This window comes from Perca fluviatilis, chromosome 23, assembly GCF_010015445.1.
Source record: "Perca fluviatilis chromosome 23, GENO_Pfluv_1.0, whole genome shotgun sequence".
Lineage (NCBI taxonomy): Eukaryota > Metazoa > Chordata > Actinopteri > Perciformes > Percidae > Perca > Perca fluviatilis.
Window position 1 is genome coordinate 15,750,669 of NC_053134.1, and position 15,170 is coordinate 15,765,838.

Sequence of the window (15,170 nt, forward strand, 5' to 3'; positions counted from 1 at the left end):
CAGTCATTGTTGCAGAGGTTTGTGGTTATGCTCCCTCGTGGCGTATTGTTCACGTTGATTGGGGTAACAACAGTGTGACTGGGAGGAATGATGCTATGGAATTTCAGTGGATCTTCAATGGGATCAAAACAATAAAGCAGAAAATCGATGTGTGCGATTGGGAAAAACAGGCGATTCATCATATGAAGACACTTAGCATTCCTTTGTGACAACTCTATTGTGGGGCTCTTTGTGATGCGTTTGTGTTTAGTTTGTGTCAGCAGAATGTAGAAGCAGATAAATAACATGACATATATTCCTGTGGATTATTTTTCCCAATCCAAAAAATATTATAAGCAGAATTAAAAACAAATCATACAGACGTAAAAAATAAAAAAAAGAACATAAGTTATATCACGGTTTTTAAAACGTACATTTTATTTTTTCATGACATTTATTTTTCTTTTCGCATTCCACCAACTAATGAAGGGAGGAATCAGGGCAATATGGATTCTCACAATGTAAAAAGTGTGTCAAATTTATGATTTATTATCAGCCAGGGCTGAGGAATTCAGACAAAAGCTTCATACTGAGTAATCGGCCACAATGGAGAACATGCTTTGTACCAAGAGGAAAACAGTCATTGCATTCTAAAACTTTACCATTGGTATCGGAACAGATATTTAAGTGTCTGGAAGTGCATATACAGCACAGTGAAATTAAGAATCAGCAGTATTTCTTTTGTCTTATTCTTAAATTCTAGCAAGAGCACTCAAATCATTTATAATTATTTCAAATATTATTTACATTTTCATGGTTAAGAGCTCTATTTTACAAAGTGCATTAGTTCCTTCTTCTGTACAGTGTTAGAAATAGGCAGTCGTGTTTATGTTTTCACTTTGCAACATACATGTGTTAAATACATCTTGTCTTCAAGTTATTGAAAATGCAAATAAATATCACTTTTTTTTTTTTTTACAAAATAACTAAAGTTATCATATTACCATTAATTCTTTATATTATGGTCATGTGTCAGTGCCACATTACCATCTTTGTGCGTTCTGTCAACTAACACTTTTAGCCAGCCTTTCCCCGATCATTCAAGTAATTCATTTCATCAATCATATTCATATATTATTCCGGCTTCATCATAGACACAGTCTGTCTCACAAAGAACAAATTACATCATATTTGAAATTTTCCACATTATTTACTGTATTGTCTTTTTTTTAATGCATAATCATAGTTGTAATTGTCTAGTGTTGTGGTAAATGGTGATGAAAACGTGAAAAAAAAAATAATTTGGTATTTGATTAATTTGCCTACCAAAATGCTTAACAAATGTGTCCAGATTGTCCCCTAATCTATCGGGTCTTCTTACCTTAAAAACTCACTTGTGGTCAGACTGTTGCCAAACCAATAACTACAGCTTGGAGACAAAGGGGAGACCCTCGTACATTTCGGCCTTGAGCTTGGCCCACTCTGCCAGTCTCTGGATTGCGCTCTTCTCCTGGCTGAGCACGCTCGCCACCTTCCTCAGCTTGGCCTCGTTGCGCTCCAGGTAGCGCTCCCCCTCGCCCTTGAGGAAGTTCAGCTTCTCGGCGCGGTTCTCGTTCAACGGGATGTCCTCGCTCATGTAGGGGTTGAAGCGGAAGTATGTGTCAGGGGGCAGGAGTGCGTCCAGCATGGTGTGCACCTCTAAAAAAGGAACAAAAAATAAAAAAATAAAAGAAAGGCTGGATTGGGAGCCTTTAGCTAGCAAAGTCAGACACTAGTTCCAGGCATTTCCTCTTTCGGTTTATATTTCAAGAGACTGTACTGAACCAGAGAAATCACAGTGCATTACACACTGCCGGTGACTGCACGCCTCTATGATCTGTGGTTTATAAATGAATGTGTGTTGGACGTCAAACACACGCAAAACTAAATTTTGTGTGGTCTTACCCTCGGTATCTGTGGCACTGCTGATGACGTGGGTGAGCTTGGTCTTCAGGCTCGTGTAGGTCGTGCTGTTCTTGCCCGCTGCCTCGTACCGCCCGGTGCCCAGAGACAACACACACTGCAGGGGTGTGTTAGGCCACAAACACTTACACTCATGGATGGCCAACGCTGTGGGGTTGTTGATCAGGAGTCCCCCATCCTAAAGGAGAAGGCAGATGGGAAGTGAAATGATAAAAGGGAAGGAGAACCTCCAATAAATTGTAAAGAATCTGCCAATTTCCCTCAAAGTAAACCAACTGTAGCATGTAGCATCTTCCGGTCTTATTTCTGCTGCAACTGAAGCAGGGTGGAACATTTGCTGAAGGATTCGAAAACATTCAAGTCGCCTTCAGCATTTAATCAGTCAAATATGCTTAATAAGCAAGGTTAATGCGCATATAGGACACTTTGTATGTATTGAATGTGCCTCTAGTTTCAATATATTTGATGTGACAGCCTGTAGGGGACAAATGAGGTGAAGTGGACAAGCTGTCCCAGAGCTACACAGCTTTAGGCAGGAGGAAAAGAAGCTCCCTGGCCAGAGATGTGCTGCGCTGGCAAACCGCCCTGTTTATTCAGTAAGTAAACAAGTAGGAAAAGCTGTCTTTTTAACAGCTATCTGCATCTAAATAAGTCTATTTGTAATTTGGTCTGGAATTCAGCTAAATAAAACATTCTAATTGCTGCATTAACCTGAATTTAGCTTTGTTGATCAACATATTGCATTTGAGCATTCTAATCTTGACCGACTCCATTTATAAACTAATCCCAAATTACGTGCTTTTTCTCTAAATAACCTTACTGGCTTCATGAAAGAGTTGCTGATCTAAATGGTGCCAACAATGGCAGAGAGAGGACAATCAAGCTGAATGGATGCCTGGACCGATTTAGTGTCCGAGTCAAGTTTTGGACCATATCCAACCACCGAAGGGTTTTTGGCTCTCGGATTAATAGAGATGGAGAGTGTGGCACACAAGAGATCGGAACAAAAAAAGTGGTAAAAATACCTGAATAAGCTTAATATTTTGTTCTAGGAACCTCTTTTTGAATTCAAATGTCTGCCTAGGGGTGACTTGTCCACTCTGCCGCCCTGGTATTATTATGGGACAAATACAGCCTAAAACATATCATTCCTAGCCTCATTATAAAGCTGTTAACCTTTAGGGGTTTCAAGATATTGAAACAGTGGAACACAGTTCACAATCTTGAAACAGCAGGTTAATAACACAGCTGCGCCTCAGCTCTGACCCTCAACCTCTCACCCTGGGGTCTGACCTAACTGAATGACATTTAGCCTGCATCCAGTCACAACACACAAAGAAGATGCTGCTAAAATCCAGCATCCTCATGCAGGGAAATGACTGCTATGGCCTAATAATAATAATAATAATAATAATAATAATAATAATAATAATAATAGGTTGCTATGAGAAGGAGGAACATTTCAATTTTGACCTCTATATTGAGTGTGTGAATGTGTCTTTCTCTGCTCCATTTGTGTGTATCTATGTATTTCTGATGACCTGCAATGGCAGAATTCCCCTGAGAAATACTACTGCTAGTGCTGAAAACTAGAGTAGGAGTGAGACCGGTGGGTGGCAACAGTAGCTCAAACTCTCGATGAAACACTATGCAGCTCCAAGAGGAATGCAGACAGACAGACAGACAGAGACACACAGAGACACACAGAGACAGACACACAATCCCAGTCCATGGGAAACAGATATTTTGTCAGCTAATTTTCTTTTAGTTAGAGACTGATCATGCTCAGAAAATATCAGCTTGTTATTTACCATGCTAATTTAGAATATGGAGGAGATTTCGGTCTTGTTAATACATTAGTAGCAAAAATCACACACGTTTTTGGGGTTAGAGGTCGTGGTTACATTTAGCTGCTTTGCTAAATTAGTAGCTGAAAAAGCTTTGGGCTCGGGCAAATGACTAGTAGGCCATTTGTTTTGATTTTAAATGCAGAGGAGAATCTAAGCCTAGGTCCATGAGCATGCAGAGTGGGATTGGAGATTAGGATTGGTTATTGTAAAGGGCTGTCTACCAGGACTATGCATTAGGAAATGGCAGGGGAGAGAAATACTTGTTAGAAGCAGGGACAAGGCTAATTTGCCTAAGTAGGTTATTTAAATGAAGCTAAGCCTTGAGCATAATTGCTGCCCATAAAGACCATCTAAAGAGTTCTGGCCTAATAATCAAAATTCAAAGTATGATACATTAATGCTACAAACACTGTAGTAATTTATCAGATGGCATAACGGCCTGATTTTCATACAATAACCTCCTACCGAAACCTAATTTAATTCTTGAACCTTAAGAAAAAAGAGCTAACATCCATTACCATGCACTATGTCATTATTAGTCAGAAATGGAAAACCACTAAAATGGCATTTTATCACAACACTGTGCAGCCTCATACAGTATCAGATTCAAACATCATCCAGTGGTGATTGCTGATATTTTTAACACATACATTATCAGATTATTTATCCAGTAGACTAGTCTCCAATAGGTAGTCAGGAGAAGCAGTATTGTCTCCCTAAACATAATTCAGTAGGACACGGTTTTCGGCAAATAAACTTGTAGTGAGACACTACTGCATTAAAAACGTATCAAATATTAGTATTTTTGCTATACTCAAACACGCTTTTAGACAGTGTTGGTCTGACAGACAGGATATTTTATTTCATGGGAAATCAAATCAGAAGCGTTCCATTTCTCTGCAGGAAGGCAGGCTTTAAGTCATAAGAGGACGAGGCTTTTGATGTTTAGGGGGCATAGGCCGGGTCCAAGGAATCTCTCTCTACCTCAATCTCATTCTGTTCACTCTCTCTCTTGGACTCTTGACGGCCAGAGAAGAGGATGAACCAACGAAGGGGCTGCCTTCAAGGTTATGGTGTGGAAGAGTGAAACAAATCTACACACATACCCTTAATGTGTACACACACACGCAAGCACAGAATGCAGTGCAATGCTCTGTGCTTTTGTCCTTGGCACTGGGCAATGCAGTGCTATTGCGTAAGTGTATTGATTGGTAAGATTTCAAGGAAATGACCCTCTCACACTAAACTAGGGCTCTCAGAGAAATGTGTCTTCTTAAATTACTATTACCATCTGCGCCACTGTTCATGTTAATGTTGATGGAGATGATTTTCCTTCAAATTTACATTATTGAGCATATTGCTGTATTTTTGGACAAAATGACACGTGGCAACGCTTTCATCTATTCTGCAACCTGCGTTATTATCAACCTCCTTTTTCATACTACAATATTTAAAATCCGATAACTAAACTCAACTGAACTAAACTCCTGACCAGTTCTCTCAGTTCAGTGCAGTACCTGATGGAGGTCTTTTCCCAGGACAAATTCCTGGAAGTAGCCTGGGGCGGCAGACGAGGCCCTGATAGCCTGCCACATTTTGTGGTTGCAGTCTCCAAGGTAGTGGGATCTCACTCCTGGCATGAGTCGGTAGTTCCTGAACGCGTAGGCCTTCAAAGGTAATCCCCTGTTCACAATGGTGCTCACTGCTGACACCTGGTGGACATACAAAGGGAAGATTTACAGAGGAACATGCAAGTCATTCATATTTTTACAGCACGCCAACAAGCTGGTGTTTTCCTGAGGGCTTTGTCATACATGGATAGATAAACTTTGTTTATCTAAACAGTGTAGAGCTGAAAAGACATGTTGCTTACTTTCGGGCAGTGTGGGTCCCTAGCACTCTCAATCATACGCCCCTCACCCATACGTTCCCTAAAGAAAATACAAAAACAGATTAAAAGATACAGGCAACTCTATATACTATCTATAGACTGCCCCAGTGTCTTTAATATGAGGGATTAAAGAGAGTTGTAAACGAATGGAAAGACTAGAAAGAAACTAACTTCAGTATGTTTTCCCATATTTCACTATCATAGAAAGCATGGCTCCAGCCCATCTTTACGGTTCCAACGATGACATTCTGTTTGAAGACATCCGAGCCCAGCTTCCTGTACATCTCCTCGCACTCATCTAAGGGGATCTGAAAAATTCCCAACATGAAGGCCAAAATAGCACCTAAAGTAGAGAGGAACAAGTGTGATGTGCCAGTGAGCAAGGAATATCAGTGTTTACATAAATTCCCATGTGGGGGTCAGTGTTAGAGAAGAAGTAAGAGAGACAAAAAATGACTAACACAAAACAGTAATGACAACATACCTGTACTGACTCCACAGATGTAGTCGAACAGCTGGTGGACTCGTTTACCAGTCAGGTTCTGCAGTTTATGGAGCGTCTGCAGGGCCAGCAGTCCCCTGTAACAAAAGGCACAGGTTTACAAATCTAGACTGACAAAAATGCAAATATTATATTTGATCCACTACAATAAACATATATAGGTGGTCTTGTACAGTTGGACTGCAATGATACTGTAGCCAGTACTGGGACTGTTTTTTTAGTTGGTACATTTTAAATTCTGTAGGTGGCACTCTATTCCTTAGCCAAATAAGTTACTGCTGCTCATACATTTCTTATAAAAACAGTGAATATAAAAGTAGGTGGACTCATATTTATTAAAGGAAAATATTTATTTTCGATATTTTGGAGGACACATACTCTTTCATTTTTAAAATAACTTTTCCCCTCCCAGTATAACTTTACCTTGTTCCGCCTCCGTCTATGGCCAGGACCCGAATTCCTCTGCCTTTGACTGGTTCAGTGTAGCCAATCAGGGCCAGAGCTTCTCTCACAGCACCCTGAAGAGGCAGGTCTCTGGCCTGGCGCAATCGCAGCAGACAGGGCAGCACACTCTCCTAAAGGTTGCATCGTTATACTCAAACATACTAAAATGTCGCACTTACAAAAACATTTGAGGACTGTGCAACACATCTGACATTTAACTGAACTGCAGGGTACGTATAAAAACAACTCTAACAGTGACACAAACTAACCTTGACAGCTACACCTCGCGTCTCGGGGAACTCCAGAAGGTGATGGATGAGCTCCTCCACTCGACTGGTGAGGAGCTTGACATCAGTGACTCTCTGCAGGCCTTTCACCAGGGCTCTGGTCCTGTTGTCTAAACTCACCCTGGCTATTATCTGCATGACAAATACACACCATGGACAAAACATCAGGACCATCTGACAAATATGAAGCCTCCAACACATTTTACCTAAATAACATACCAAGTGACATCATAGAAGTGATTGTTTGCCAATTTGATTTGTGTACTGCCCTAAGCTTTGAACATTCATTAGAGCCATACTGAGCACCTAACCTTTTCTCTTTGAGTCAACAGCTGTTGGTTCACTTCATCCTTTTTCTCCTCTTCACTGTCTGTCTTCTGTCCTGCCTTGTCAACAGTGGGCTCTTCCACAGCTACTGCTGAAGACTTGCTTTTTTCAGGTGCAATGCTTTTGGAATCACCTCTGAATTTGGGGACCAGGGGTGCAATGTAGCTGCCGACAAACGCCTGAACGCTGGGCCGAGGGTAAGAAAGGTAGTGGGTGAAGCCTTTCTTAGGGGAGGAAGCAGGCACAGGGATGGACTGAGCTGCACTTTCAGTTGCAGGGATGTCAGAGGAGGGCGACGCTGCTGGAGGACTGAGCTTATCTGATGGAGAGAGAGGGGGAGGAGAGGTAGCGGGTGCTTCAATACTTTTAGCCTCTGCCACTGAGGACAACATAGGAATGTGGTCCCTAGTTGTGCGAGCAACGGTGCTGAGAGTGGGCTGAGAAACAGGATCATCAGCTTCTCTGTGGTGGTGGTGGTGCTGCTGCTGCTGCAGTGGCCTGTTGTCTCCTTCTTCTTCTTGTGTGCTGGTGCCAAAGTAACTATTGATGTGCTGAGCCAGAGTTTTGTAGGTCTCATCCATGTTGGTGGACAGAGATGCTGGGTGAAACAGCTGCATAGTTTGTTTTGCCAAAGTCGAGGAAGAGCTAGATGCAGATACATTCACTGCTGAAGCTAAACTTGATGTGGATTTCTTTGTGGCAACAAAAGGATTTTCTTGCTGCTGTTGCATGTCGGACTCTTCCTCGGCTGTGTTCTTCTCGCCTTCTTCCACTTCTTCTTCTTCTTCCTTCATGGTGGCTTTAGGTGATGATGCTGTAGCTGCGTTGTTAGAGGTTAAGGTCTCGGCTGTGACCAGAGCCTTTTCTGCATGGGTGCTGTCGACTGTGGCATTGCCAGGCTTGAAGCGGGAGAACTTGGAGATGAGGTCTGTGCTGCCTACTGCTTTGGTGACACTATCAAGTGTGGTCCTGATTCGCGACATACGTTTTCTGGCTCACTCGGAACAGCAGTGGAGAACTTGAAGTTAATCAGGCAATCGGATGATGCTTCATGACGGTGTTAAACGATGCAGCATTCTGGCAGGCTACCTGCCATTAGCAGGTTTTGGTAGAAATTCCATTTTGGAAGGAAATTAGCAATTTTTGCTGCTTGTTCTAATGTTTCCTAAAAAAAACACAACAAACAATATATTAAAAAAAACAACAACAAAAAACAGTAAGCATATTAAAATGGAAAGTGGTCAACAGAGGGCTCCATTTGCCTCCTCACCTATCCTGGTAGCTATGGAAACTGTTAACAGCAACAAAAACAGGATAACAGCTGTCACATGCTAACAACTTAGCTAGCAACCATCCAGTTCCCAGACGACCTGTGTGCTGTTCATTGTTACAAAGACAAGATGGAAGAGGACCGAGATTCATTCAATCTGAATTTCAGGCCAGAGTCAGCTCAGCTTGTGAAAAATTTGCTGGAGAGACACCACCACGCTGTCACGAAGGAGCAGCTGGATGACTCTCCTGACAGTGAGATGAGGAATAATAACTGGGTTGCCGGACAAGACTTTACAGTCGAAGTGGGGGAAAAGCAGATCGGGGAGTATATTCAAACCTGGGAGATAAAGCCCTGCTGGCTTTACAGTCTGTACTTCCTCTACTCAACCGAGGAGGAGCATCATACCTTTTATCACTACCAGGCCCGCTTCAGTACCCCGACGTCGCGGAAGCCGATTCAGGGGACAGCTAGCGTCTACTTCGTCGTGGACATATCTAAGGTCAAACCCCAAACTCTGCCCGTTGAGGTGCACTTCATAGTGGAGTCCAACAGGCTGGTGCACACACCGGGCAGGACCAGGTTCAGAGAGAAGTGGCTCGCGGACGTTATTGAGAGCAAGACTTTGCTCCGATCAGCGATGCACCTTTGAACCGCCGAACCACCCAGAAGAAGATTTCTGGATCTAGAAATACAACCAGAAGTTACACCCAACTTGCTACGAGTTGACATTAAATCCCATATAATGCTTTGGATTTCCCGTTGCCCTGATATTTCTATGGTATCAATTCACTTCGAAATAACAAAACGTTAGCTAGCTTAAACTTAAACTGTTAGCCAGTAAACAGTTCTGCTGCTAGACGTTAGATAGACGTTATGATTCTCTGGTATGACTTGTGCGTTTTGTTGGCCCTCATAGTGACTAGCTAGCTAACGCTAATCGTTAGCTAAGTTAGAATAACGTTAGATTTAACGTTAAAACACATATTCAAGACACCAAAATATGGGTGTATTGCACCGAAGCCGTTTGTGTTAGATAGTTAACGTTAACCCTTTTTAAAAACATGAACACCTCATGATGTCTCAAAGCTGGCTTGCTAGGCAAACAGTTGTCAAATATATAGCTAGCTACAACGTTAGTTAGCGTTACCATAGCTGCTGTTGGCCTAACTTTGCTTATTAAGAGAGTGTATAGTGTCAGTTTGTCGAATGTTACGCAATGTCACAAAATAAACAAACTTCTTCTTACCATACGAAACAAAGAGGGTTAAATATGTTGCCAAAATAGAGTATTTCATTCAGAAGGGAGGATGTGGATGTGATTACCTGCACGGCAGCTGGAATCTCGCGATTTCACAAGATCACGGACGTGACGCAATGACAGCTGTTTACAGTGCAAGTCTTTATTTATTTATTTATGCCACGACGTGTCGACAAAACTTATTTGGAATAAAACGAACAAATATTTCACTGCAAAAAAGGAGCAATTACAATTTAAATATATCAAGAATACACCGCACAGTATGTGCAGTATGTTTATGCTTTCAAGATCTTATGCACATTTATTCTTGGCTTGATGTAGACTATGATTCAATTGTCTGTTTACTTGGACGGTGTGTTTGTGAAATACAGAAATAGTAACAGCTCATGTTGAAATCCATGTTCAATCCCAAGTTCTATCAATACCTAATGCAATGCAACTGGCTCTTTCTCCAATAACATGCACATGTACACACCGTAGACTGTTAATATTAATATTTACAGTCAATGGTACACACACACTAAACACTCCCTATTATTCATGGCTTTTAGGTCACATAGAAGTTATTATGAGCCAATGCACAATTTAGTTTTTCACATTGTTCTCAACTATTCACATGCTGAGACTTTTTTGCAGTCAAGCCAGCAAGAGCTGTCTTATAACATCACTTAGCTTGAGTGGGCCAGAGTTTGGTTTGCTATGTGACAATTGCTGAAGACTGATGTGTCTGTTGGCAATGATAATTATAAGTCTACTATTGCTGCCTTGGTAAAGGTCAATACATGTGAAGGTGCCTTTTCAAAAGGATTTTGTTCACATGGTGAGAAATTAAACAGCAATCAGTCTCGAGAAATTCACTTGAAAATCACTTCTTTTGAGTGGCAATGTGGCGACTTTGTATAGCCATATTTCTCTATTGTATCAAAGGTGACTCATAGCTAATGGCATGTGCAATTGCTTTGAAGCTATACCTGTAACTCTTTCAAAAAACATATGAACTCTTGTTAAGTACTAACAGCCTTTAGGGGGGTATGATAGAGGCTGGATGAGTGCCATTAAGACATTGTCGTCTTTTTTTCTGCTTCGCGCCTACACCACCTTTTTATTGTGGAATATGAACATCCTGTCATGGCCGAGAAAGTATATAGTAAGTATTATATTACATTTGTCATGGGTGAAGTGGTGGTGACATTATAGTTAAATAATAATAAATAAGGATATACTTTGACAAAAAGGATATTTTCTGATTGGTGTATGGAGTGGTGCTTAAAAGGAACTTTCCACCGATTTTACGCATAAAAGTCAGTTTACTCATATTTGAGAGCCTGTGAAAGCTGTTGTATTATGAGCTTTCAAAAGCCCTGATGACATCATAAGGGTCATATTGCATGTTAAGTCAGGCTTGAGACAAACATTTGACAGAAAACCTGTGTTATAGTTAGAAACTGGGGGCATACAGTTTGAAAGATAGGGGCATTGAACAGACCACCAGGATATGATGAAAGAAGCATTTGAGTTGCATTTGGGGGGACTGTAGGAAAAAAATATAGAATAAGCGACATGCTTTTTTAAGCATGTCGCTTGCATGCCCTTTATGAAAGTGCAATAAGCAAATCAAAATCACTTAAGTACCTCTTTCATTCATATTTCATTATGCAACTTTAGGTGTAAATTAACGTTATTTGTGTGCTTGACAGCCTTCAACTCACATCTGAGCAGTCAGGTTTGGTTGACTCAATGTTTAACACGATTTTTAGCCAAGAAGGTTCCCTGATCATCTGATCAAACGACCAGGGTCTGCTCATTCCTACTTGAGCAGTTGAAGACTATTGACAGCCTTCCTTTTGATTTCCAGGTTATATTCAAAAGAACCCTTTCTGAATGTTGAAAAGCATGGCCTTCACATCTGATGGCACTCTGCAAAGTAGTATCCTCTGGTTTTAAGCAATGTTGAGATCACATTTCTGTTGTGTCTGACATCAAGACGGCTGTATTCAGACTTTCCTTTCTGCTCTAGAGTTCTTTCTCTGCCTTCCCAATCTAAATGTCAGAGCTTTTAACTCCTAGTGCAATTATCAAGCCAACCCCTAATAATAGCAGTGAAGAAAACTAATGTGTATTTTTTTTTTCCACAGTTTTCACAGTTATTTCAGTTGCTCTTTGCTCAGTTGTCCCGCTAAGACTAGCAACAAATAAGATGCAGAACGTTTATGAAATTCTTATTAAATTAGGATCAGGAGCGGTGAATAGATTGTAATCCCTTCTGCCAAGTTTATTATTTAGCATAATATTACACTAAACAAAATAATATGTTTTGAAAACTCACAGAGCATGATGTGGTTATTACAGAAATGAGTAATACCTTTTGATTATCATTCTCTGGATCTGAAAAACTTTGAAGTGTAATCTATAACAGATGCTTCAGCACTTGTTCAGGAGGCATTAGAAAACACCTTTTGAAGATGAGTTAGATATTAATAATGATAAGTTCAGGAGGGAATGTATTTGTATTTCACAGTACATTTTGAGATTATGAGTTTGACGATAACAAAATACACGTGGGAGTGTCTTATAATATGTTTGTCAATGTCAGGCTTATGACATGCACCTACAAACAGTCGTCACTGAGTAGGCTGACCCCCCTCACCCCTCCAAGTCGATGGCTTTCCCATCTCACAGCCACCACAGTCACTTGCTATACACGCGCGCAAAGGAGGAAAATGTCGAAATGCCTGCAGTGCGTCAACACTGCAATAATCCAATAATCCAACCCCTGGATAATGTACGGAAACGTTAATTGAAACCACAATTTACAAACGGGAAACATCAGAAACTGAATGGGTTCCGACAGCAACAACATCTCAGAAACGGCAACTGATGAGGATGGAGAAGTGTATGGACGTTTTGCGCTCATCAGAGCTGGAATTTTGGGTTTGGTTTTTGTGCTTGCAACATGTGGCAATCTTTTCTTCTTGGACACACTTTGGAAGAAGCGAAAAAGAAACACGAAAACCCAGCTGTTCCTCTTGCATCTGTGCTTGGCAGATCTGGTGGTCGCTTTTTTCCAAGTCCTACCGCAGTTTCTCATGGAAATTACGCACAGGTTCCGAGGCACGGACTTCCTGTGCCGGTCCGTAAAATACTTGCAGGTGGTGGGGATGTTTGCCTCCACGTACATGATAGTGGCTATGACCATAGACCGGTATCATGCGGTTTGTCAGCCAATGGTTTCCTTCTTGAAGGGCTCGTTTAGGAGATACCTCTCTATAGGCACAGCGTGGCTGATCTCTCTCGCCTTCAGCTCTCCTCAGATCTCCATCTTCTCTCTCCTGGAGGTGGAGGAGAACCAGTACGACTGCTGGGCTACATTCATTGAACCGTGGGGGAGCAGGGTTTACATCACCTGGATCACCCTGTCAGTGTTTGCCCTGCCTGCGGTCATTGTGCTCTATTGCCAAATGAGAATATGCACAACAATCTACTTCAACATGAAGAGAAAGGCGCTGCAGACAGGGCGCGCGGGCACGAAAGGTGTGTCCAACGCGATGCTTAAGACTGTGAAAATGACTTTTGTTATTATAATGACATACACAGTGTGTTGGAGCCCGTTCTTTGTTGTCCAGTTATGGTCTGTATGGAGCCCCAGCAGTGCGCCTACTAAAGGTTTGTCCAAATGATTGTCTAGGAGGTCCACATCCTTTGAGGACCAAAGATGCCTGTAACAATTGATTTAATGTCACCATAGGACCACATGTCAAGTTAGTCATCAATTGTGCACCTCAGAAAGTTTGGAGATCTGCTGCCACCTTTCCAGTCCTTTCTTTTTAAGAGTTTGTTTAACCATTTCCCTATCTCTCTTTCTCTCTCACAGGTCCAGTGTTTGCCATCATCATGTTGTTGGCTAGCCTCAACAGCTGCACCAACCCTTGGATATATCTCTATTATAGCTAACTGTCAGTCAAGATACAATCCAGGGCCTGGCGAAGTCCAGATTAATTGCATCATGGATCATGTGTTTAAATCTATGTAGTTGTTGTGTATGAATCTAATAACTGGATTAGTGTCAGGATCGTTGTACATGAGTATTAGCTTGAAATTCTGTTGGCATCTTACAGCAATGTTTCAGTGTTGTGACAAATAAAGCACCCATCATGCATTAATGAAAAACACATATTTTATGTTTTAGCGAAAAGGTTTGAATCAATGAAACAAGCTAATGCATATTAAATATTGCAGCATCTTTTCCACCGGTAACAACACCTTCACAGAGCACAATACCTTCTTTCATTCAGTGCTGGAGGAAATACATTTTTCAAAATAAACATTAAAAAAACAGATAAACAATGCTATACGTGCCATGCTATAGATCATCCATGGACATATTTGACTTATTTTGAATGTTCTGTAAATATTTCTTATGTAATTAAAATGTAAACTGCAAACATTAGCTATTTACGTTTCTTCCTTCTGCTTGTATAACTTTTGCCTTTTTGTCTGATAACAAGTAAACGTCGAAAAATACTGGGTAACAATTTACAATAAGGTACACAAAAAAATAGGTAGTTAATGATTACTTACTGTTTTTGAAAGGGTAGTTACCCTTTTTCAGAAGAGTAACGAATGATTAGTTACCCTTTTTCAGAAGGGTAACGAATGATTAGTTACCCTTTTTGAGAAGGGTAACGAATGATTAGTTACCCTTTTTCAGAAGAGTAACGAATGATTAGTTACCCTTTTTCAGAAGAGTAACGAATGATTAGTTACCCTTTTTCAAAAGGGTACCCTTTTTCAGAAGGGTAACAAATGATTAGTTACCCTTTTTCAAAAGGGTAACTACCCTTCTGAAAAAGGGTAACTACCCTTTTCAAAAAGGGTAACTAATCATTCGTTACCCTTCTGAAAAAGGGTAACTACCCTTTCAAAAACAGTAACTAATCATTAACTACCTATTTTTTTGTGTACCTTATTGTAAAGTGTTACTGTTCCTGATATTTGCACCAAAATATTGGTTGCTTTTGTTGGTTTATTGTGAACATGTTATTCTTTAGTCCTTTTTTATTGATGGTCATTTACATTTCCCCGGCAGTGAATAGCTTTGTTAATACCACCATATTCAAAACATGCACTTATATTTCTATAGGATTTGGCACTTGCAAAGAGACACAACATAATCAAAGTGCATTAGGGGACAAATGCGCTGGGATGATTAGGGGCCTAATGCACTGTGATAGTGTTTTGTTGTCCTGCCGAGATGCAGAGCAGCAGGATTGCTACAATTTGTAACTCATGTTGAGAATCATTCTCTTAATCCTCGCCGGGGCTTGTGTCATTCTTTGCCAGGAAAATATGTCATCTTGTAACCTCCTCACGTAATGCAAAACCCTCGGAGTCATTTGA

At 40.9% G+C, this 15,170-nt stretch overlaps 3 protein-coding genes across 5 annotated transcripts; 2 read left to right on the forward strand and 1 right to left on the reverse strand.

Annotated features, from left to right (window-relative positions):
- Positions 1 to 395: 395 nt before the first annotated feature.
- pnpla8 (patatin-like phospholipase domain containing 8) lies at positions 396 to 9,858 on the reverse strand. 3 transcript variants are annotated; one of them, XM_039791836.1, is made up of 10 exons: positions 9,839 to 9,858; positions 7,227 to 8,407; positions 6,898 to 7,047; positions 6,608 to 6,759; positions 6,167 to 6,261; positions 5,854 to 6,025; positions 5,665 to 5,722; positions 5,309 to 5,503; positions 1,924 to 2,119; positions 396 to 1,677 (listed from the first exon to the last, which is right to left on the reverse strand). In XM_039791836.1, the coding sequence occupies exons 2-10, from the start codon at positions 8,223 to 8,225 to the stop codon at positions 1,403 to 1,405; spliced, it is 2,292 nt and encodes a 763-aa protein (XP_039647770.1). In that variant the 5' UTR covers positions 8,226 to 8,407; positions 9,839 to 9,858; the 3' UTR covers positions 396 to 1,402. The 3 variants fall into 3 exon arrangements, with proteins under 3 accessions (XP_039647770.1, XP_039647769.1, XP_039647768.1); XM_039791835.1 differs by lacking the exon at positions 9,839 to 9,858 and adding an exon at positions 9,762 to 9,826; XM_039791834.1 differs by lacking the exon at positions 9,839 to 9,858 and adding an exon at positions 8,921 to 9,058 and having other exon boundaries at positions 400 to 1,677.
- On the forward strand, positions 8,643 to 9,164 carry akap14 (A-kinase anchoring protein 14). The gene has a single exon (XM_039792431.1). It carries the CDS (start codon positions 8,643 to 8,645, stop codon positions 9,162 to 9,164), a length of 522 nt encoding a protein of 173 aa, XP_039648365.1.
- Positions 9,859 to 12,124: 2,266 nt separating the features above from the next.
- avpr2l (arginine vasopressin receptor 2, like) lies at positions 12,125 to 14,070 on the forward strand. The gene is made up of 2 exons (XM_039791846.1): positions 12,125 to 13,436; positions 13,645 to 14,070. The coding sequence occupies exons 1-2, from the start codon at positions 12,611 to 12,613 to the stop codon at positions 13,722 to 13,724; spliced, it is 906 nt and encodes a 301-aa protein (XP_039647780.1). The 5' UTR covers positions 12,125 to 12,610; the 3' UTR covers positions 13,725 to 14,070.
- Positions 14,071 to 15,170: the final 1,100 nt, after the last annotated feature.